Below are 23,263 nucleotides of genomic sequence, written 5' to 3' on the forward strand. Positions count from 1 at the left end.
GTAGGGGGCTGTTCACAGAAGGCGTGCATGGTACGCAAGCATGCAAGCAAAGGCCTAATGGCAGAGTCAGGCTAAAGGCCTAGTTAGCGCAGGATCAGAGAGCATGCATGCAGGCTCAAGATAGGAGATGTGCGCGGGCTAGCTTGGTGTGGCAGAATTAAATAGGCAGGATGGTGAGTGTGCCTTGGTTGAATGTTAGGTGTCACAAAAGGCAGAGGTGAACGCTTCGGTGTGTGAGAGGCTTCTTCCGTGGGTATTTGTTGGTGTTGCTCTTGCGATCAAAATCATTATGTAGTTCTTGATTAAAGATTGTAGATCTTTTTGAGGTGGAGCTTTGGTAGCTAATATTCTTGATCATGTCGATACATAAATTCAAAATCAACAAATTTCTTGGTGAAAATGATTTTGAATTATGGAGAATTAAAATTAAGTATCTCCTTGTTCATGAAGGAACATCTGAGGTGATCTCAAGGAAAAATATGGCTGCTGTAACTAACAGGGCAAGGGTCAGGCAAACCCAATTGAAGGTTCATAGTGAGATTCTTTTATTGCTTGATGATGAAGTACTGAGAGAAGTAGCTGAAGAGGGATAGAAGTCTGGGAGAAATTGGAATCATTGTACTTGAAGAGATCATAGGCCAATCAGTTGTATCTAAAGAAAGCTCTATATACACATTGCAAGTAAAGACCTAAAAAGTACATTAATGAATTTAATAAAATTATTCTTGATCATAAGAATGTAGATGTAAAATTTGAGAAGGAAGATCAAGACATTATTCTCCTAAGCTCTTTGCCAAAATCATATGAGAATATAATGGATACATTACTATATGGTAAGCAAATGTTGACTATGACCGAGGTAAATTCGATTTTGATGTCCAAACAACTTTAGCGTAGGAATGAGGATAAAGAAGAAAGTGTTGGCAACATTCTGATGGCAAGAGAAAGACATAAGTTCGATAAGAAATGTTCTATTGCCATAAAGAAGGGCATTTCAAAAAAAAAAAACCCATATTTGTTGAAGCGGCAAGGAGCTAGTCCTAAAGATGATGCCAACTTAGCTGAGGCGGCAGATTTGGGAGACATTGAGTCACTCAAATGTTTTGTAAATCTGAACCAATGTGGAGTTTGTTGTGATTGGTCTAGATTTATAGTTGTATTTTCTTTAGTTTAGGTTATTGTGTCGCTTTTTGTGCTACCATTAGTGTTTATATATACATGCTATAGTTTGTAATATGGAAATATAAGAAAAGCAATAAGATTTTTATGTTTTTAGCTCTCTCCCTCTTCCCTTTTCTCTCTCTCCCTCTCTCTCTCTCAAGAAGCTCAAGAGGAACTTCTTCTTCCTCAAGAAGATCCTACATTTTTCTTTCAAGACTCTTAGAAATGATTATATATATAAATCAATAGTAAAGATAGTTCCAAATTATAGTTCTAACCAATTGGAACCTGCCAGTAAAAGAAATAATACATTTCTTCCACCCCTAAGTTAATATTGATGTTTTCCACGATTTTATAAGTGTTATTGGCTTTTGATTCGTGATGACATAAGGGTTATACTAAGATAATTTCAAGATAGAGGCACTAAATAGAGCACTCAAATGATTTTGTAGTTGGGAGTTGCAGATTTAGATTAGTAAAATTGATACGTCATCACAAAATTAGCTTGATCGGGCACGAATCTCGAGGCAAAAGTTAGTTGGAGACCTCAAAAATTAAATTCGGGAGCACCTGAACTCCGATTTCAGCAAGCTTACAGTCAAACTGAACGTCTCGGAAATACGAACCCAACGACACCAAGATCAACCCAATCCGAGCCCAAAATGAGTCCGAATCAAGGGCTCAAAGTGTTGTCGGAAGGTTTAAACAGCAATTGGAGTTACCAAACGGTCTCCGATTTTTACGATCTTATACTCGAATTGAACGGCTCGACGAGACAAATCCAACGAGCCCAAGATTGCTGAATTCCAACATCATTAAGGACTCCAAATGGCCAACGAACGGTGCATGGTCGTAGGATTCAATATCGGCCGTCCATTCAACCACTCCCTATTCGCCCCTGATCTCACGCCTATTTACGGGCCATGTCACTCCAGAAAATCTATAAATAGTGCCCTCATTCACAAGATGATCCAAGCAAGAAGAGAAGAGGAGAAGAGAAGGAAGATGAGAAGGAAGAAGCTCCTCCTCGACCACCGCCGGAACCTCACCCGACCACCGCAGGAGCCTCGCCGGACCACCGCCGGAGCCTCGCCGGACCACCGCCGCAGTTTCTCCGCACCACCATCCCGGCCGACTACGGTCTCCGGCCGACTACGGTCTCCGGCCGACTACGGTCTCCTGCCGACTACGGTCTCCGGCCGACTACGGTCTCCTGCCGACTACGGTCTCCGGCCGACTACGGTCTCCTGCCGACTACGGTCCTTCCGACCAAACGAACATGTATATGTCACTCCTACCATGTAATGCAATCTATATGATGTATATTTGCTACATCAATCCAAGGCCTTCTCCCAAGGAAGGGCCTCATTTGTAATCGACTACAAATACTAGTGGATTCATTCAAACTGGGCCTGGCCCCGTGGTTTTTCCCCCTTTCAGGGGTTTTCCACGTAAAAAACTCTGGTGTCTCTTATGAATGCTACACCCTCTCACTTATCTAATTGTGTGCTGGATCTTCGTACAATACTAAGACATTAAATTATATTTCTCTACCGCCGCGAATACTCCAGGACGCAACAAAAATAAATGACTTATTTATGTTCTTATTGATCCACCGAGGTTTAGATTGGTTGGTAAATGAGGTTCGACCTGACCTTTTTAGTGGGACAAAACAAATATGAAACAAATGCCGGTATATGATTCCTCTAGATTCCACGGAGGGATTAATAATGCCTTAAAGTGGCAGCAGGTAGAAAATGTTGCCATTGAGATCGAGGAATTCCTTGACTTGGTTAAAGAGTAGACTTAGAAGATGTGATGGAGTAATCAGCCAAAAAAATAGCCATACATAAAAGGGAGATCGAATTTTTTTCTGCTGATGCGGTAAGCGCCGTTTTTTTTTTTTTATTTTTATTTTCTGAAATAACGATGGTGCTCTCGCTTTGGTCGGTGAAACCGCAGTGGCGGGTGCTGCGATCCAAGCTCGTTTCTTTGATCGTTGTGCTTCTCTCGCACTTAGCGCTTGCTATGGTTCCCTGCCTATTCCCCTTCCTCTCCCTCCTTGCTATGCTCCCAGTCGCAGGTTCCCTGCCTATTCCCTTTCGCTTTTTCCATGTTAGATATATCTTCTTTCAACAAGTAAACTGATTTTGAAATTAGTTGTGGGGGGAATCAAAATCAGTCTTTTTGCAGCTTTGGTTATGGTGTCAACGTACGCCTTGGCTGGGTGGTTGAGGCGGCTATTAGATATGACGGCTTCAGCTCCAGCCATGGTTATTATCCATATTTTGTTCGTTTGGGGAGTTTACATCACAGTTATCCGTGAAGGTAAGATCTTTCCTTATAATTTCTCTTTTCTTTTTCAAATTGCATTTTGTTCTTTTTTGTTGGTTTGGCAAATTAATGAAGTTCCTGCTCTGTTTTTTTTCTATGCTTCGTTGTTAGGGCTGTTTGGCAACAAGCAGGATTTATCTCAAGTAGGAATTAGTAAATCCTGTAAATCCAGATTTAGCAAATCCTGAAAACTATTTGGCATGTCATATGGTAAATCATGTTAAATGCTCACAAACAAATTACAAACCTTATTTTTTTCCTATTATTTTATGCATTCTTGAGAGCATACTCTCACAATTGCCATTGATATTTCACTACTATATAAAGATAACAGAGAAAAACACGGAAATCATTAATTTCACATGTAAGAAAAAGTAGATCTATGAAGAATGAAACTCCTTTTCTTAACTCATATATTAAACCACCAAATTATTGCCAAAATCACTCGAAAATTACACATTCATCAGCTGACATTGCTATGTTCAACACAGTCCCGACGAAGGAACAAGCGAAAAAAATGTGAAGAAATGGAAAAAACCTGCAAGATTTGCATTGCCAGACAAACAAACTCACGAAGTTAAGCGAGGAAGAGGAATCGAAGATGATGGTGTAGGTATAGAGAGTTGCGAACCAATCGTTGTAGTTAAAGGGATCCTCACCTGCTCGATGACAAGGATGATGTGGGAGAGTTTTCACGTCGCAGTAAATCACATCAAATTTGTCAAACGTCGAGATTTACTAAATTCCAAATTTACGCCCAAAATTGGTAAATCCAGGATTTGAGATTTATTTGAATTTACAACGCCATGTCAAACCGTTTGGTAGGATTTACGATAAATCTAGGATAATTCTTGCTTAAAACCGGCTATCAAACAACTCGTTAATCCACATTCTATGGCCATCTTTGCCAATCATTTTGTTTCATTTATCAATATAGAGCTATGAATCTCTGATACTATCTAAGAAGATCATGAACAATAAAGTTTTTGGTCATGTATGTGCATCCATATGCTTGTGTAGTAGGCGAGGATCAAACCCAAGACATTGGCAATAACTTCCACAGTCCTTACCAAATAGCGCTCGTAAGATATACAAGATGCACAATGTATATAGAGGCTTTTTTCCTATGGATTGTAAATGAAAAATTTTAACTCTCTTTCTTTATCAATATATATGTATATACATATATTATTCAAAGATCCCAAAGTTTAATCAAGGTCGTTCATCTTGAAATGCATCCTTATATATAGTTAGGAAATACAGTTTAGTACATTTTAATGCCATTTGATTTTTAATTAAAGGAATTCAATGTTTTACTGATGAAAGGCCCAGATATTTTGCCACAACATTCATAATATTGAACATTATAATTACTCACTTCAAATAAATTTTATATGCATTTACTACTTAGGCTTCGTTTGGGACAGCTTTCTTATTGCTTTGTAAATGAATTTTCTAGTACAAAAATTTTGAGTTCACAAAAATTTTATACTAAGAAGTTGCTTTAGAAAGCAGTAAGAAAGCTATCTTAGACAAAACCTTAATTTTATTCAGTCTAATGATTTTGAACATTGGAAAATGCATTAAAAAAAGGTTTTAATTTTATTAATTAAGCATCATTCATTTATTTTGTAATTCACTACAAAATAAGATTCAGTCTAATGATTTTGAACATTGGAAAATTCGGTTAAAAACAAGTTTATTTTGCATTTTTTACCCGTACATTTTTATCCCTACTTGTTTTAAATGTTACATACCAAAATCAATGGTTTTGTTTTTTGCTTTGATGCGTTCACAATTAAAATCCAAAGTAGAGGTAAAAGATTATGTTCTTATCCATAGGATTGAAACCTACTCAATATTTACTAACATTATTTAATGCTCGTAGACACATACATACTCTATAATATACGAGAAATTTTTTTTCTTATTGTTTGGCATAAATCTTAGGAACACTGCAAGAGACAACTATATTGAGGAAAAATGATAGAGGAAGAGTGTGACTGTTAATCAAGTTCAAAATTTGGGAAACGCCAAATGAGCTATTTAGAGGAAATGTTAGTGTCTATAAAATTAAATTCATTTAAGATATATTTGACTTGGAGTAACTTGGATTATGTCTGATTTGTGTTAAACACATGTGGATGCTATCAAAGGGGTGTCTAAGAAGTGTTTAGTTTTTAATGATAAAGTAAAAAAATTGAGACAACCCAAATGGGCTGTCCTTTAAGCTAAACGTTCATTTATAAATGTACATGCTCCATAGATATGGACTATTTAACTTTTATTTCAATTTATAATTCTTAGATTTTGGTAGAGGCATATTCTTTTACTTGATGCTGAACTTGGTGGTATATTTTTAATGTACTGAACTGACTGAAGCAAAATATCATGGTACCATGACATGCAGCAATTCCAAACTTACTGGATGCGATTCTGAACATGGAATTTATTCTGCTCTTTATTGGTCTTTACAGGTGAGTTCCATCTTATATTTTCTCACTATCACATCTGTTTGACATGATCTACTAATGGCATATAAAAATCGATGGAATAATTGCTTATTTATCAGTCGTCACTTAGTTTTGGAAGAAATTATCCATCTGCCCGAGGAAGTGCATGCATTTATGATTGTCATCTCCAGCTTGTGGCTTTAACTTCAATTCATTTTCGCCAATATTGTTCTGTTTAAATTGAATCTAAATAGTTGGGATATAACGATGATGCTCTGTGTCTAAGTTGTAGTAATTTTTTCGGTTGAAGCAGCTTGAGTTCCTATTAAAATGCATATTTGACAGATTTTTATGATATATATGCTATTTCAATTTATTGTAGATGAGCTCATCAGTTTGCTTATCTTGGTGATATTTGTACATGATATCATGACTTAAAATGTTCCTCTAAAGCATTGAGTAGGATTCCACGGCTTGTTTTACAGATAATGATTACTACATGATAGCCAGGACCAAATTCTCTGCCACCCTCTAACATGCTATCACTGTTTGCAGAATTTTTTATGGTGATCCCGGAATTGTACCAGTTAAATCAACATGCACCGGAGCACCTGAACAAACTGATAATTCCGATGTTGATCTCTCAAACAAGGTTTGAGAGTGAACATTGAAATTCATGAATCATATATGTAATTTATATTCTGAATGAAATTTACCTACAGCAGAGTTAATGGCGACAAGTTGTTTTGAGGATTGTTTCAAAGTAGTAGAATCAGATCTTTATAGTCCTTGATATATTTTTGTGAAAAGTCAAATCATAGTTTGTTATTTATAGATTCACCTTTAAATGATTACCTAGTTTGTATATTACATGATCAAGATACTTCATCTATAAAATCATAAATCTAGTGGATATGCTATGCATGGCAATTTATGATGTGGTGCAGCTTAAGCTTAGAGCCTGTGCCGGTTCTACAGACACATTCGGTTATCCAACAGGACCACTTACACATTCTTTTGTTCCCTTTTTCAGTATTTGCAAAAGTAGTAATACCTAGCAACTACTTTCTGTTAGCTATCATTAACAATATTTTCTTTTATACCTCAAGTCTTGTACTTATAGGCTGTAAGAGGAAGAGAAAAGATAGACAATAGAATATGCAATACTTTCCCTATTCCATTGCCTTGTCTTCAGTTTTTGTGCAGGTCTTCAGTTGCAGCGATCGAGCGTGCTTCCTCCAGCCAAGTTCCACACCAGCTAATATCAAAGCCTTAGTCGACGAGCTCTAGGATGGCCGAGAGCAGCCGATGAGCAGCTCCTAACGAAGATTGAAGCTCAAATGCTTTGTGGAATACCCTAACAAACATCACCCGAGAACTGACCGAACTTTCTGCGGATTTCAAGCAATTTGCTATTGAGACACGGTGGGATATTCAAATACTTAAGCAAAACAATGTCGCATTCTAGGGTGCGAGGCGGGTAGTACAGGAAGACTCATCTCTTGTCCGACGGGGACCTGTTGGTCTCGAACAAGCACCCTGGGGAATCGCTGCTGTGAATCCCGCATATTCCGATTCCGATGAAGAAGAAGGGTGGCAGCAATCGACGACCGAGTTCGTCGAACCAGAGGAATGAGGGTACGAAGATCGTATGGGCATGAGGCAGGCTCGGAATCAACTGCCGAACCACCAAGGAGAGTTCCGTGTTAAAATTGATATTCCGTTTTTTGAAGGGCGCCTGCATATTGAGGATTATCTCGACTGGGAAAGGGTTGTAGAAACGTTTTTTGATTACATGGAAATTCCCCTCGAAAAACAGGTTAAGTATGTGGTGCAGCTTCTACAGACCTGATGACGTGAAGGAAGGGGAGCTGTTCGAAGATGGTATAAGATGAAACAGTTGATGAGAGGGCACTTTCTTCCAACTGATTATGAGCAATTGCTCTACCTGAGATATCATCGTTGTATCCAAGGGCAATGATCCATTAGTGATTATACAAAGTAATTTTATAGATTGAGCTCTCGTAACAACCTTAATGAATATGGTAATCAACTAGTTGCCCGCTATATCGGAGGTTTGAAAGATCCCATTCAAGATAAACTGGAATTTAACTCCGTTTGTACTCTCTCGTAGGCCATCAATTTTGCTCTTAAAGCTGAGGCGCAAATGCTCAGGCACTCCAAGAGTAGTTCCAGTTGACGCCAATTTTCAAACCACATCAATGACTCCCGAAATCTTGCATTTCCCAGCAAGCCCACGACGCCTATCCCAACTCCTAGCTCCACTGCGGGTCTGGGAAATGATCTAAAGGCGTCACCAAAACCTTGCCCGCCGCTTAAGGATAATCCGTATGCCAGACCCACAACTCTCAAATGTTTCCATTGTTTCCAACCAGGGCAAAAGTCTAATGAGTGTCCGACAAGACCATAATTTCAGATTGTGGAAGGAGAACCAAAAGATAATACAGAAAATGTGCTAGAAAATTCTGACAATGTTGTCGAAGATCTTATAGTTGATGAAGGTGAAGCCATAATATGCATCTTGGAGAAGCTACTGTTAGCTCTGCACCAACCCACAATATCCCAACGAAATGCCATCTTTCCTACACGTTGCACAGTTAACGAAAAAGTTTGTGAACTGCTCATTGACAATGACTGCACTGAAATGTTGTCTCGCGCTCCTAAGTACAAGCCCTCCAACTCAAAACAACTAAAAATCTTCAGCCTTACAAGATCAGCTGGGTCAAGAAAGGGATGAATATTCTTGTCACCGATATGTGCATGATCAATTTCTCTATAGGAAAACATTATGTCTACGAATTTCTTTGCGACGTCATTGACATGGACGTTTGTCACATTATATTGGTTCGACCATGACAATGTGATAACGGAGCCGTATATGATTGCCGCTAAAATACTTATTGGTTTGATTGGAAAGGTCGTAAACTGAGGCTTTTGCCAAATGCTTGGCATTGTTGGTGGAATTTTAAAAACGAATTTTGAAAAATATTAGTTTTCTTTAGGAATTTTAAAATCGACTTTTAGTCTCCAATTTTGAGATCGAACATCCCATTAGAAAAATCATACCACTTCGCGAAGTGGAAATAAGATTTCAAAGCAGGGTTCAAATCTAAAATTACAAGTCCTACTTTGAATACGACAATTAGAAATCATATCAAACTCGATGATTGGCACGATGCTGCCTCTCATCCAAATCTAGATCATGACGTGGGTTATGTCCATGGTAAGGAGCTCAATGATTGGCACGATGTTGCCTCTCATCCTGGTAGGTTTAATCCCCGTACATAGAAGGTGGTCTAGATGGGGTGTAGGGAGTCGGATGCTCTCTCTTTAGCTCACTCAAGTGTGTCAAATCTCTCAGTGGTGTTCCTACGAAACTTAGCTAGGTCGGCTTGATTCTCTTTGAGTTGCTGGCTAATATTGTTCATTTGGCCTACCAACAAGTCTAAGGTCCTTCCTACATGTTTTGGGTCCATGGCTAAATGCTAGGGGAACGCTAGGGAAGGTAACGAGGTGGTGGACAGCAGCTAGACACTAAGGAAATATGCTCCTAATGCCTCTAAATGATGCTGAAATCAACAAGACAGCAAACTACAACAAAGATCTAAGTTGTCTAAGTGTTTTAGAGGGTTTTTAGAGTGTGGACAGCACTTGAACACAATTCTAGACTCACCGGTATGCCACTAATTGGTGCAGGAAATTACTGGACAGCGGGAAAAACAGTGAACTAAGGCTAATTAAACAATGGTATGCTTGCAAACAAGTACATGGTTGGTTAGGTAGACTCCTAGGATGTTTTCTAGCATATGTCACCTATGCCTATCATGCTCTGATACCAGATGATGCAGGACATATATGAAAATTTGATTTAGATAAGGATTTTACACGCTTATTGAGTAAGAGCTAATTAATTAAAGCTTTGTGATGACTCAAACAAAGAAATAAAAATAAAGAACGGTAAACACAAGCTTAGGCCAAGTTACTTGCAAAATGTAAAAACCACATAATAATCAATTGATCTAGACGTTGCAAACAAAATGGGTTTCAACAAGAAATCCCTAATCTAACAATAAGAGTAGTGCTATTAAAGATCTCTCAAGCAATTCCTACTAACTACTATGCTTGTAGCGGAGCTTGACAAGACTTTGCATGAATCAAATAAAACTGCAAGCGAGAATCAACGAAGAAGGTAAGAGATAAGGAAAGAGTTCACCCTTTGCTAAGTTTTGATCTCCTCGCAAGCTTGGACAGCAGTTGGCGGCTTCCTGGATGGCTCGGGCAGCAACAACCCCAGCCCAAACTGTGGACAGCAAGCAGCCACACCTGGGGCAGCGATTTCCCGACATATTCAGGCAGCAACAGTGGCTTCCCAAGGGGCTGGACGGCATGGAACTCTTGCTGGAGTCAGTGGATAGTAGGCAGGTGCTCTTGATAAAAGCCTTGACAGCAGTTTTGGCAATTGGAAAAACTCTAGACAGCAAATTTGGATAGCCACGGGTGCAGAACAAATCCTCGGCAGCAGTTTTGTGAACCTTCAGGTTGAGGAAAAATCAAGAGCAGGTGCAGAAAGTTCTGGCAGCAGACTTGGAGTGCAGGAAAACTCAAACCGCATGGAGTTTATGAAGAATTTAGAGAAGGTAAACCTAGTAAAATTACTAGGGAGGGAGGCGGGCAAGTGTGGCCAGCTTTTGGAATTGTTTCCAACTTGAAGGGGGCTGAATTTTGGGAACAGAAATTTGAAGTGGGCCTTGGAGATTCTGGTCAAGTGAAGGGGGAAAGAATTTTAATCGTTTCCATTAGAGAGGGTGGGTTTTAGGAAACAAATCCAATTCAATTCCTTAGAGGGGGGCGGCAGCTTTTAGAGGGGAAATAGGGATTAAATGCAAGGGCTTAATGCTTGCTTAATTAGGGAAGTGAAATTAAATCCCCTTCAATCAAATATTGAATTGAGGATGAGGTTTAAAATTTTTCTAAAATAGACTTTGTATTTTAGGAAAGATTTTGAAATTCAAATCACTTGGATTTGAATTCAAAAATCTCTTCCTAATTTATTCTATCTAGATTAGGAAATATTTGAACACCAAAGGAAGGGAAGTTCACAGGAGGCCGGTGGCTAGGATGGATGGCCGCCGGTTTTGGTAGTGGGAAGATGAAGTTGGTTCGGTGAAGAGGGGATGGGTTCGGTGGGGGTGTGGGGTTTGGCCGTGAGCGGGGTAAAGGGGATATGGCCGGCGGCTTAGGGATTTCGGGGAAGTCTAGGCCGGCGGTTAGGAGAAGAGGGGAAGGAGAAGAAGAAGATAGAGAAATAAAACCACGAACCCGGACTCTTCCAAGGTTGGTGGGTGATTCGCTTACCCTCTCCTAGGGATTTCTCTCCAAAGCTCTCAATCTCTCACACAAACACAAGATTGTAGGAATTTTCATTATCATTCAATCATTAACCTCTCCAAAGGAAGAGGGTGGCTTTAAATAGCCAAATACATGAAGGGGAAATAACAAAGACACAATTGCCCCTAGGTCATACATAAGACAAAGCCCTCAAGTGAGGGTAGAAAGAGAAAATGAACAATAATAAATCAAAATAAAAGGCACGATCGTAGCCGTAGATTTCTGATGTCCTCATCACAAAATGTTTAGAACAAAGCACACAATAATATACTAAAAGTTAGGTGGTGAAAATATCATAAAATTTGAGAAAAATATATTTTTATTCATATAATTTTAGAAAATTATTGGAATTGAAATCAAAGACAAGTGTTTAGAAGTTAACCTCATGCTCTAGGAAATCCTTAACTTGCCCGACAGACAAATCTCGAGCTACGGCCTCCAAAAATCCCTTTCTTCTTTATCCTTCTTTTCTTCCTTCTCCGGCAAGGGGGTTGGTATGCGGAGGGTTAAAATGGATTAAGATGTTTTATATTGAAAAAAAACATCATTTTAGATCCAAAGTCGCTGTCGCCTACTACCCTAATGGTGTTGTGCTCAACAAATTATTTCAAATCCTCCCAGATTCCTCAAAACTGAGAGTTAAGCATCACAATGCTCCTCTAAATCCTCTTCCCAGACAGAGAAAACAAAGTTGCGGTGCCACCTCTCCCAACGACGCAGTGCTCCAAAGACACTTTGGCTACTCATGATTTCATCTTTTCCAATTTAAATTCTTGGCTTATGTAGGGTTAATCAAGCATCATAGGACTTATAATGGATAGCCAAATCAAAGTTAAGTGAAGATTCATTCTAACTTAAATTAATTACCTGAGTTCTGGAACAATGGGTGTTACATACATAGTGAAGTATATATTCGTCTTTGTTTCATCTCATCTTTTCTAGCAAATTCATCAAGCAATATTGCTGTTCTGGTTCAATATATTCTTAATTATGTAATTCTTTTACAGGGTTCTCCACTTTTATCTAGAGTTAGGTATTGCTACTTTTGTAAGAGAAATGTCAATCGGTTCGATCACCATTGTCCTGCATTTGGGAATTGCATAGGTTTGTCTTATATGCGCTGAATCACAATATCGTAGCTGATTCAATTGTGTAATGATTTCTACATCAGATCATAATCTATTTGTTATCAAATTGATGTGCTGTGCAGGTCAGAAAAACCATCACCTATTTATGGTTCTTGTTATTGGCTTCATTATAACGGAGGCCACGTTTTCACTTTGCTCGAGTCAATGTATGTCATGGCATTAATGACCAACTTGTCAATTAGCATTTTACTTGACGTTTTGGTTCTATGTGGGGGAAATGATATCCTTTAAGCGAGAAAAATACAACATAATCTTAAAGTGATTTTATGATTATATGACTTTTCTCAATTATCTATAATAAGCTATTTTCACTCTTCTTTAATGAAGTCAGGATCCTTTATCAACAAATCTCAGCTTTGATCTCCTAGAATGAAAAATTAATTTAAGATTTTGGTCCATAAAAATTAGAGAGTTCGATAGGGAGGTTTTGTTTCTCAATTTTCAAATTTTATTGCAATTACTCCTTTTTTTTTTGTATTGCAATTTCTCCTTATAAATGATTGTATTATTGCAGATATCAAAGTGTCATCTCTTGCAAATAGTGGGAGGTTTGAGGTATGTCCGGAAACAAGTCTCATGTTCTTTCTAATTTAGACCAAGTATTATCTTTTTGCAGAATCTCTCGTTTTAGCTTATAAATATAGCACAAATTGTAGTGCCTATATGAAGGTATTTTGTAGATTTCACTTATGCAGAGTTTCTGTTGGGCTTAGGCTGTGGTCTCTGTGACATTATCAAATATGTATAAATAAATAAAAAAAAGGATGGAGGTGGGGCTGATTAATTATATTTGGCTATGTGAGTTAATGAGCCAAATTTGAGCATGCTTAATTGTTATTTGGCTTACCTCGTTAAGGAAACAAACTAAAATTTTTTATTTGTGTTCAATCTTTAACCTATTGAGTCGAACATGGGCTATTCACAGACATAAAGTCTATTTGAAAGTCATATATAAAATGTAGAAAATACATGTTGTCATGTATATGTGTATTTATCTATACAAATATGAATAAATACAATCTATTCATGTGTATAAGCACACATATACACATAAGCACACATAGGCTATGATGCCGGAGCTGAGCTGATTTATCCGATTAAACTTCAGTCTAGTTTTATTTCTTTTGGTAGCGTATATGGCTACATAGAATTAGCGCTATCTTGTTTTGAGTGTAGCTTATTATGGGTTACATTTGTCTATAAATAGGAGCCTTTGCTTGTAACAGAGATTAGATTGTTGAGATGAATATGATTTGAGTTTAGTCTCATGTGTTTTCCTGTATCTTAAGAGTGATTCTTAGGTGGTGGATCTTGCTCCAAAGAGTTCTTCGAATGGCGTCTGACGACCGCCACCGGATCGTCGACGTGGATTCGTCGAGCCCCCTCCGGTCCAGTGTCATTTGGTATCAGAGCCAATAGGCTCTTCTTGCTCTGTATCCTGAGAATATCTCAGGTGGTGAAGAGAAGAACCTGGCGGAGAAGCTCTCAAGGCGATCCAACAATCGCCAAGCATTCAAGAAGTGTGGTGGCTGTAGTTCTTCATCCACAGAACAGTTCTTGTTCTTCCGGAGACCGTTCTTGCCTTTCCCCTGTTCCAGAACGGTGCCATTTATTGCCTTTCAATTGCAAAGATCAACAAGGAGAGTACTTCTTGTTTTGTTGGAGGTTCGTCCAAGGTGAAACAAAAATAAAATTGGTATTTCACTTCAATTGGTATCATGTCCAAGGTAAAGCTTCCCGTTTCAATCCCTACTGGAGATTGTTCTTCATCCAGGAAGAAAGAAACCTCAAGGGAAACCATAAGAAGCCATCAAGAACAGCGGTTTCTGCCTCCTAAATTGGTCCGATTGTTGTCCTGTTTTTCACGACCTCCAGAGGTCTGAAAGTCTCCAAACAGCCGGATCCTTCATCCAAAACAACTAGCCTTTTCTTGCTGCATTACGTGCCAGCCAGCTAGCAAGAACCACGAAATAGTGGATTGGAAGGAGTCCGAGTGGTGATTGTTTCTTTGAAAAGATGTCACCTCATCGAAATGATCAACAACCACTTCAAGAAGTAGAAATCGAAGATCTCCTACAAGAAATCGTCCGACTCAAACTAAGATTGTTAAGTATTGAACGAAGATCCTTACAAACCGACGACGATGACGAGGGAATTTTAGATGATCAAATCTCGTCAACCCCACCCTCGATCGAGTTTAGCTTCGAAGAAATTGAAGATCCATTGCTGAAATCGCCGTCTTTGCCTTTCTTTGATGAACCCGTATATGACTTGTATGATGACGACATATTTGGTGGAGTTCTTGATCTTCGTCAACCCATATATGATGATGACGCAAGCGAGTTAGATGCCTCCCTGGAGCCTCAAGTGACACTCCATCTGGACATTCCTCAGGTGCTTCAAGATGAGTATGGAGGATGGTTGAGCCCAAAAATCATTGATGATTTCAAAGAACTAGTTGATGTATGCTTTAAAGAATTTGGTGATAAGGTTTCCTATTGAACCACCATGAATGAGCCCAACATTAACTCCTCCTCCTTTGATTATGATTTATTTCCTCATCGTCGATGTCGCATCGTTATGCAGTTGAGTTGTACAGAAAAAAAATATCCTAACTGGTTTAGCCAACCAAATCCGCCTCCTTATGGTGGCCAACCAGATATTTTCCTATGAGCCTGAAGTTCCTCCTACCCCGGTAGTATGATGCCGGAGCTGAGCTGATTTATCCGATTAAACTTCAGTCTAGTTTTATTTCTTTTGGTAGCGTATATGGCTACATAGAATTAGCGCTCTCTTGTTTTGAGTGTAGCTTATTATGGGTTACATTTGTCTATAAATAGGAGCCTTTACTTGTAATAGAGATTAGATTGTTGAGATGAATATGATTTGAGTTTATTCTCATGTGTTTTCCTGTATCCTAAGAGTGATTCTTAGGTGGTGGATCTTGCTCCAAAGAGTTCTTGGAGTGGTGTCCGACGACCGCCACCGGATCGTCGACGTGGATTCGTCGAGCCCCCTTCGGTCCGGTGTCAGGCTATATATTATTGAGTTGAACACAATCGAACAAAGCTTTATTCATATTTGACTTGTTAAATGTATGAGCTTATAAAAAATAGTTATACTCGTGTGTTAATTATTGAGCCGAACATGATCAAATCCAAACAAAGAGTATTTTTGCTAGTCTTATTTGTGGGTGACTTCGTGGTTGTTATTGGAGAGGATGATGTCGTTTTTTGTGGGGAGTACATTTTTAAAGGGCTGATTGATGCTTTGTCCTTTTCCGATTGTGATTATTGTGAGAGTTTTTATAAGAACCGGTTTATCCGATTCAACTGAACCAGACCTTGCGCTAAGCAGGCGAGCGGAATCACGAATGAAGTAGGACGAGTGGACCAGACAAACGGATTGAACGCAGGTACGAACGTTTCAGATGGGATCAGATCGTGGGTTTGAATTAGTAATCACATATGGGAGTGAAAAGCAACGACTCCTCGTGTGAAATATCTCCGATCCACTCACTCCATTTGAACCATACGAATAGAAGAGGCTGTGAAGATGAAGCTAACTAAGAGGAAGAAGAAGGAGAGGGAAGGTTCCATTACTGGCATTGAGGGAGACAAAGAGTGTGGAAGCTAGGGAGAAGGATCAAGCGAGCAAGCGAGCAGGCTAGGGCACGTTAGATTTTTATGTGAGTAGTTCAAGGTAGGTTTTGTTATGGAAATTGTATTTAGAAAATTTATTTTAAAATTTTTTAGCATATCTTTTAAAATTAAACTTGAAAATAATAATGAGATTATGAAAAAAATTTAATTATTATTTTTGATAAAATGTATTGTTGAGAGAGAGAAAGAGAGAGAGAGACTATGCAAATTTTATGACATCTTTTATATAATTTTAATTAGATAATTAATAAGTCAATTTTGTATGAATCTAATTAAATAAGAATAGATAATTTATTAGGATATATGAATTTATCCGGATCAGGTTGTGACAAAAATGTTATCAAAGCTATGTTAGTATCTTAGGAATATGAATTTTCATGAAAGAGCCATAGGAATAATTGTTAAAATTATCCGTAAATAATTTAGAGATTCAATTAGATAGTATATTTAATTATGCCTTATATAAATATATTAGGTATGCAGATGATCAAGAGGGGTAACTGATAGAAATATGGTAGGAGAAGAAGTACCACCTGAAATGACTGTGAACACCAATACCTTTACCCAGATGATGACGGCTATGACCTAACTACTTCAGGAATTATCGCAACATAGAGTAGGAGTTGATAAATATCTGAAGTTATTCTAGGACATGCGACCACCTCTATTCAAAGGTAACGAGGGACCGAATAAGGATGAAAATTGGCTGCTTCATATAGAGAAAATATTGGATAGTCATGTCCTGGTGAAAAGAAAGTGTCACTCGCTGCATTTGTTTTGGATGGAGAAGCTAAAAAGTGGTGGAGACGACAACATGAAGACATGCTAGAAGATATTCGAATATTACTGGTTAACTGGGAAGACTTTGTAGAACTTTTCAGAGAATGATTTATACCTATGTCAGCAAGGAGGCAGATGTGGGACAAATTTGTAAGACTGATTCAAGGAGATAAATTAGTGATGTAATACAAAGCAGAATTTACAACCTTATCTAGATATGCATCACAACTAATTGCAACACTAGAGGAAAAATGTTATCGATTCCTATCTGGTCTAAAGATGCAATCAGGCAACCTTTATTACCTTTAGGAATCGAGGATTATACAATATTGGTAGAGAGAGCAAGAAGGGTAGAGATTGATTTTCAAATGACTTAGAAGTGAAGAGATCAACATAAAAGGAAGAGTGTTGAAGAAGATATCCAAAGCAATCATAATGAATGATCAAATGGAAAGAAGCTTATGTTTATCCCTAGTGGAGTTAGTAGTGCTGTTGCGAGTAGAGTCATGGAAGTTTGTGCTAAGTGTAGTAGATTTTATAAGGGTGAATGTTTGATGGGCTCCAACACTTGCCATTGGTGTCGTCATTTTTGACACATAGCAAAATATTGTCCAACTTTGGTGCAAAGGACTTCAAGAGAGATGAAGATCAAGTGAAATATCTTCACAGAAGAGCTTTGGCAAACAGAAGATGATATAATCAACATTTTCAATTCCAGCACAAACTCAACCAAGACAGAATATTCAAGTGCGAGTTTATGCTTTGACCCAACAGGAGCTTAAGGAATCAATAGATATTAACAAAGATGAAGAGATGTCTTTAATATAGTAACTTGTTATGTTACATAAGATATTTTACTTTATCCAATTATCTTATTATGTTGTAATGGATGTTTTGTTTTATTCAGTTATGTATTCACTGTTAAAGTTTTTGTTAAATGAAAGAAAAAAATGTTATTTTGTTTATATATCAAGTATTTATTTACAATTAACTCATAACAGTATTTTATAACTAATACGTACTAGTTAAAATACACGTGCTCCAATTGCATGTGAGTAAATTTTTAAAAATAAATCTAAATATAATAAAATATAATATTATATTTATTTAATTATATGAATGAATAGTAAAAGTAATTGTAATAATGATCATCTTAATAATTAGTTAATTATTCATATAAGATTATATTTGATAAAATATATTTTTCAAGAGACAAACATTAAAACAAACATAAAAAGCATAAAAGAACATTTAATAAAAGATAATAAATGAACTAAAATGTTAGCTCATAATGAGCTAACCCTTAGTTCAATAAATGAACTAAAGTCCAGCTCATAAATGAATTAAAAGTTTAGCTCAAATACGATGAACTACTAGACTCAAGGGAAGCCAAAATTTGATTTATTTTGGACTAGTGTTGATCCCCCCTTTGTCTACATCACTTATCCAGATATGCATCACAGCTAATTGCAACACTAGAGCAAAAATGTTATCGATTCCTATCTGGTCTAAAGATGCAATCATGCAACCTTTATTATCTTTAGGAATTGAGGATTATACAGTATTGGTAGATAGAGCAAGAAGGTTAGAGAATGATTTTCAAATGACTTAGAAGTGAAGAGATCAACATAAAAGGAAGAGCGTTGAAGAAGATATCCAAAGCAATCAGATTGAATGATCAAATGGAAAGAAGTTTAAGTTTAGCCCTAGTGGAGTCAGTAGTGCTGTTGCGAGTAGAGTCATTGAAGCTTGTGCTAAGTGTGGTAGATTTCATAAGGGTGAATGTTTGATGGGCTCCAACACTTGCCACTGGTGTCATCATTTTGGACACATAGCAAAATATTGTCCAACTTTGGTACAAAGGATTTCAAGAGAGATGAGATCAAGTGAAAGTGAAACATCTTCACAGAAGAGCTTTGACAAACAGAAGATGATATAATCAACATTTTCAACTCCAGCACAAACTCACCAAGACAGAATATTCGAGTGCGAGTTTATGCTTTGACCCAACAGGAGCTTAAGGAATCAATAGATATTAACAAAGATGAAGAGATATCTTTAAATAGTAACTTGTTATGTTACATAAGATGTTTTTCTTTATCCAATTATCTTATTATGTTGTAATGGATGTTTTGTTTTATTCAGTTATGTATCCACTGTTAAAGTTTTTGTTAAATGAAAGAAAAAAATGTTATTTTGTTTATATATCAAGTATTTATTTACAATTAACTCATAATAGTATACTATAACTAATAGGTACTAGTTCAAATACACGTGCTCCATGTGCATGTGAGTAAATTTTTTTTAAAAATCTAAATATAATAAAATATAATATTATATTTATTTAATTATATGAATGAATAGTAAAAGTAATTGTAATAATCATCATCTTAATAATTAGTTAATTATTTATATAAGATTATATTTGATAAAATATATTTATTTTTTTATTTTATAATTTGATGCTAAAAAAATTATTTGTTAGTAAAATTAATAGAGCAATAAAAACAATCAAAATACATTTAAAAGAATACCTTAAAATTATAGTCTCAAATTAATAGTGGGATGCCAACATATTAAGTTTAAAGCACAAAACAAAAATCAAATGCATATAAATTACTTGAAAATCAATATCTCATAACAATAAAAAAAATTTCTGTCACAACTCTTCACCAAACTCATAACTAGCGTGATTCTTCAAGAGGAGTGAAGGTGTAATTGCAAGCCTTCAAATTTAATATCAAGCCAATGTGATGTTAAAAGAATATATTACACACAATAAACCAATGACTAAAATGAAGAGGTTATTAATGTAGTTTAGTATTTGGAAGTATGATATAAATAGCATATCGATCTTATATGATGATAGCCTCAAGTAGAAATTTAATTGTTAACATCATTAAAACTATCAGTTTACTAAAATCTATGATACTTAACAAAACTAACAAGATGCTCCACGCAAACTATGTTATATCTTACCAAAATACAATGATCCACATGGTCCGGCTTCATTCTGCATGGCTCATGTTTTTCTGTCTTCTCGCTCAGAGGTTAAAGAAGAAGCTATTTTATAGTTGATTAATATTAGTCTGCTGTCAAAAAAGATATGCTTTTTAGGTAAATCGTAGGAAAAACAAAGGAAAAAGCTACCCAATTTTGAGATTTGAACGACTTTTTTTCCTTTTAAGTAGGTAGAAAAAGCTGACTTAAACCAAACCTATTAAATCCCATGATCTAATCTAAACCCATAATCAAAGTAGATCAAACAATTAAGTTGTGCCCAACAAAAATACAGGAGACTTCCAAAGAAGAATTCCTGATATGGTGCTGCCTGATGAGAACTAACATGGTGGATGGACTTGGCCATCTCATACTTGAACTCCTGAGTCTGAAGCCGATGCTTAATTAAGGAAGTTCTCAACAATAAGAACAAGAATATAATCAAGCATATTCTGGCCCTCCTCAAGAAGTCCATGCCTAACCATTTGGCGCATAAGATCCTGACTCTAAAAAATATGGCATTGGTTCTTCTCCCTCGCCACATTCCTGATCCTACTTGGTGCATATGAAACTCTCCACAACTACGTCTTGCAGCAGAGCCCATACTAAACCATCAACTTTAGCTCAGCGTCCAGCTGCTTGTAAGTGCTGCCGTCTCATTTGTACATACAAAAGAGAAAAAGAAAGTATGAGAGGAAGAGTTGGAGGAAGAGAAGCGACGACAACCTCATATTTTGCTAGGATAAGAGAAGAGTTGCAAGATTGATTAAATTTGAAGAGGTTGGCGAATAATTGAAGAGGTGAAACTTTTTTTAGTCTAAAAACGTGTGAAGAAACAAAAAGTCGTATTTACTTTTTTTTGGGAAGAAATGAAAAGTGACAACGAAATTTATGAGAGCCGAAAATCACAACGAAACCAACAAGTGAAGTCGGGCGGTATAGGTTTATTTTAATTTTAAAAATGAAAGGTCATGATTTATAAGTCATTTTAGATATAATAAAATGAATGACTAACATTTTATGTATGTATGTATATATATATGTATGTATATATATATATATAATGACTAACATTTTATGTATGTATGTATATATATATTAATGAATTTAGTATTAGTTGCTAGTTTAAGTATTAATTAAAAAATAATGACAATAAATTAATTAATTAATCCTAATTGAACATAAAAATAAATGCAATTAAATGCAACAATTGGCTCTTACTTAAATACAATTAATCTAAATAAATGAAAAGAATGTCATGCATTTAAATGAATAAAATGAAGGGCCAAGATCATTTTTAAATGAATAAAATGAATGATGAGGATATAATTGGGGTGGAAACTCAAGCCACACTTATAATAGTAGTATAGATAAGTAAATTTCGATTACGAAATTTACTTAAGAAGGGGAGATTATAAGAATCGACTAGTCTGGTTAAACCAAACTGGATCTTGCGCTAAGCAGGAGAGCAGAACCACGAATGAAGCAGGACCAGCGGACCAGATGGACGGACCAAACGTAGGCGCGGACGCTTCAGACAGGATCGGATCGTGGGATTGAATTAGGAAACACATACGAGAGTGAAAAGCGGCGACTCCTAGTGTAATATATCTCCGATCCGCTCACTCCATTTGAACTGCACAAATAGAAGAGGTTGTGAAGAGCGATTAACTAAGAGGAAGAAGAAGGAGAAGGAAGGCTTCATTATTGGCGTCGAGGGAGACCCAGAGAGCACGGAAGCTAGGGAGAAGGATTGAGCGAGCAGGCTAGGGCATGATAAATTTTTATGTGAAGAGTTAAAGTTAAGTTTTGTTATGAAAATTGTATTTAGATATTTTTTTTTTTTTAAATTTTTGAGCATATCTTTTAAAATTAAACTTGAAAATAATAATGAGATTATGGAAAAATTTTAATTATTATTTTTTGATAAAATGTATCATTGAGATAGAGAGTGTGTAAACATTATGACAGCTTTTATATAAATTTAATTAGATGATTAATAAGTCAATTTTGTATGAATCTAATTAAATAAGAATAGATAATTTATGAGGATATATATAAGTTGAAGGGAGGATTTTATTTTATTTTATTTTATTTTTGTAATATTTATTTAAAAAATTATTTAGAAAAATAACTATAATCAAATTAAATTACATCAAAGATCAGATTTAAGCCCATATTTTTCTGCTATAGTCATGGATGTTCTTACTAGACATTTGCAAGAGGTTGTACCCTAGTGTATGTTTTTTGATGATAATATTCTTCTTGCTGATAAAACTAGAGAGGGAGTTGAAGGTAAAGTTGAATTATGGAGGTCAACCTTAGAGTCTAAAGGTTTTTGTTTGAGTAGATCTAAAATCGAATATATGGAGTGTAATTTTAGCAGTAATAAATCTAGTTGGGGAATTGTGACTTTGGGCAATCAAGTCATAAGACTACATGCTTTCGATATCTTAGGTCTATTGTTCAGAGTGTTGGTGAAATAGATCGGGATATTATTAGTAGTATTCAAGTTAGATGGTTGAAGTGGAGGAATGCATCGGGCTTGTCGTGTGATAGAAAAGTCTCCTTCAAACTTAAGGAAAATTTCTATAAGATGGTGGTGAGACCCGCAAAATGCTTTATGGCGTAGAATATTGGCCATTAAAAGAGAAACATAATATTAAGTTAAGTGTTGCAGAGATGATGATGCTCAGGTGGATGCGTGGCTTTACTCTTAGGGACAGGATATGAAGCAAGCATATACGTGAAAAGGTTGGAGTAGCTCCAGTGGAATATTAGATTAGAGAGAGTCACCTTAGATGGTTTGGAATGGCGACCTTTCTATGACCTGGTTAGGAGATTAAATGTATTAGATTTGACTTATGTTAAGAAAGGTAGAGGTAGACCTAAAAATACTTGGTTAGAAAATATTATAAATGACATTTTTTTATTAGATTTAAATGAGAATTCAATCTTTTAATAAGACAATGTAGAAAAAATGATTTATGTAGACGAACCCACGTAGTGGTATAAAGGCTTGATTTTGTTGTTATTGTTATATTTATTGGATGGTTAGCAATGTGAGTAATTTGTGGCTTGTTTTGTTGGGGTTTTGAAATTTAAACAGGGTTTATAGCCAATTGAGTTGGGGACTTTAAAAATGAATTAGGATTAACTTAACTATAAATTGAGATTAATCCAATGTGAGTCTTATCTATTAGTAGTGTTTTGAATTCGCCAAGTATAACACAATGCACAATGGTTACTCTAGCAGCACTTATATGCGCGTCATTTCACGCATAGTTGGGCATGCATGCTCATGTAGTTGTGTGCG

The 23,263-nt window shown here is 36.5% G+C and overlaps 1 protein-coding gene across 1 annotated transcript in view; it reads left to right on the plus strand.

Annotated features, from left to right (window-relative positions):
- The first annotated feature begins 3,051 nt into the window (after positions 1-3,051).
- LOC110111340 overlaps positions 3,052-23,263 on the plus strand; it is a 40,197-nt gene continuing 19,985 nt past the window's right edge. The window contains exons 1-9 of the mRNA XM_028699252.1: positions 3,052-3,244; positions 3,355-3,489; positions 5,906-5,972; positions 6,504-6,600; positions 10,221-10,391; positions 10,508-10,606; positions 12,230-12,461; positions 12,568-12,651; positions 13,020-13,060. Of these exons, the coding sequence (XP_028555085.1) occupies positions 3,091-3,244; positions 3,355-3,489; positions 5,906-5,972; positions 6,504-6,600; positions 10,221-10,391; positions 10,508-10,606; positions 12,230-12,461; positions 12,568-12,651; positions 13,020-13,060 (1,080 nt within the window). The 5' untranslated portion in view covers positions 3,052-3,090. The remainder of the gene's footprint in view (positions 3,245-3,354; positions 3,490-5,905; positions 5,973-6,503; positions 6,601-10,220; positions 10,392-10,507; positions 10,607-12,229; positions 12,462-12,567; positions 12,652-13,019; positions 13,061-23,263) is intronic.

The sequence above is a fragment of the Dendrobium catenatum genome, unplaced genomic scaffold (assembly GCF_001605985.2).
Source record: "Dendrobium catenatum unplaced genomic scaffold, ASM160598v2 fragScaff_scaffold_133, whole genome shotgun sequence".
Taxonomy (NCBI): domain Eukaryota; kingdom Viridiplantae; phylum Streptophyta; class Magnoliopsida; order Asparagales; family Orchidaceae; genus Dendrobium; species Dendrobium catenatum.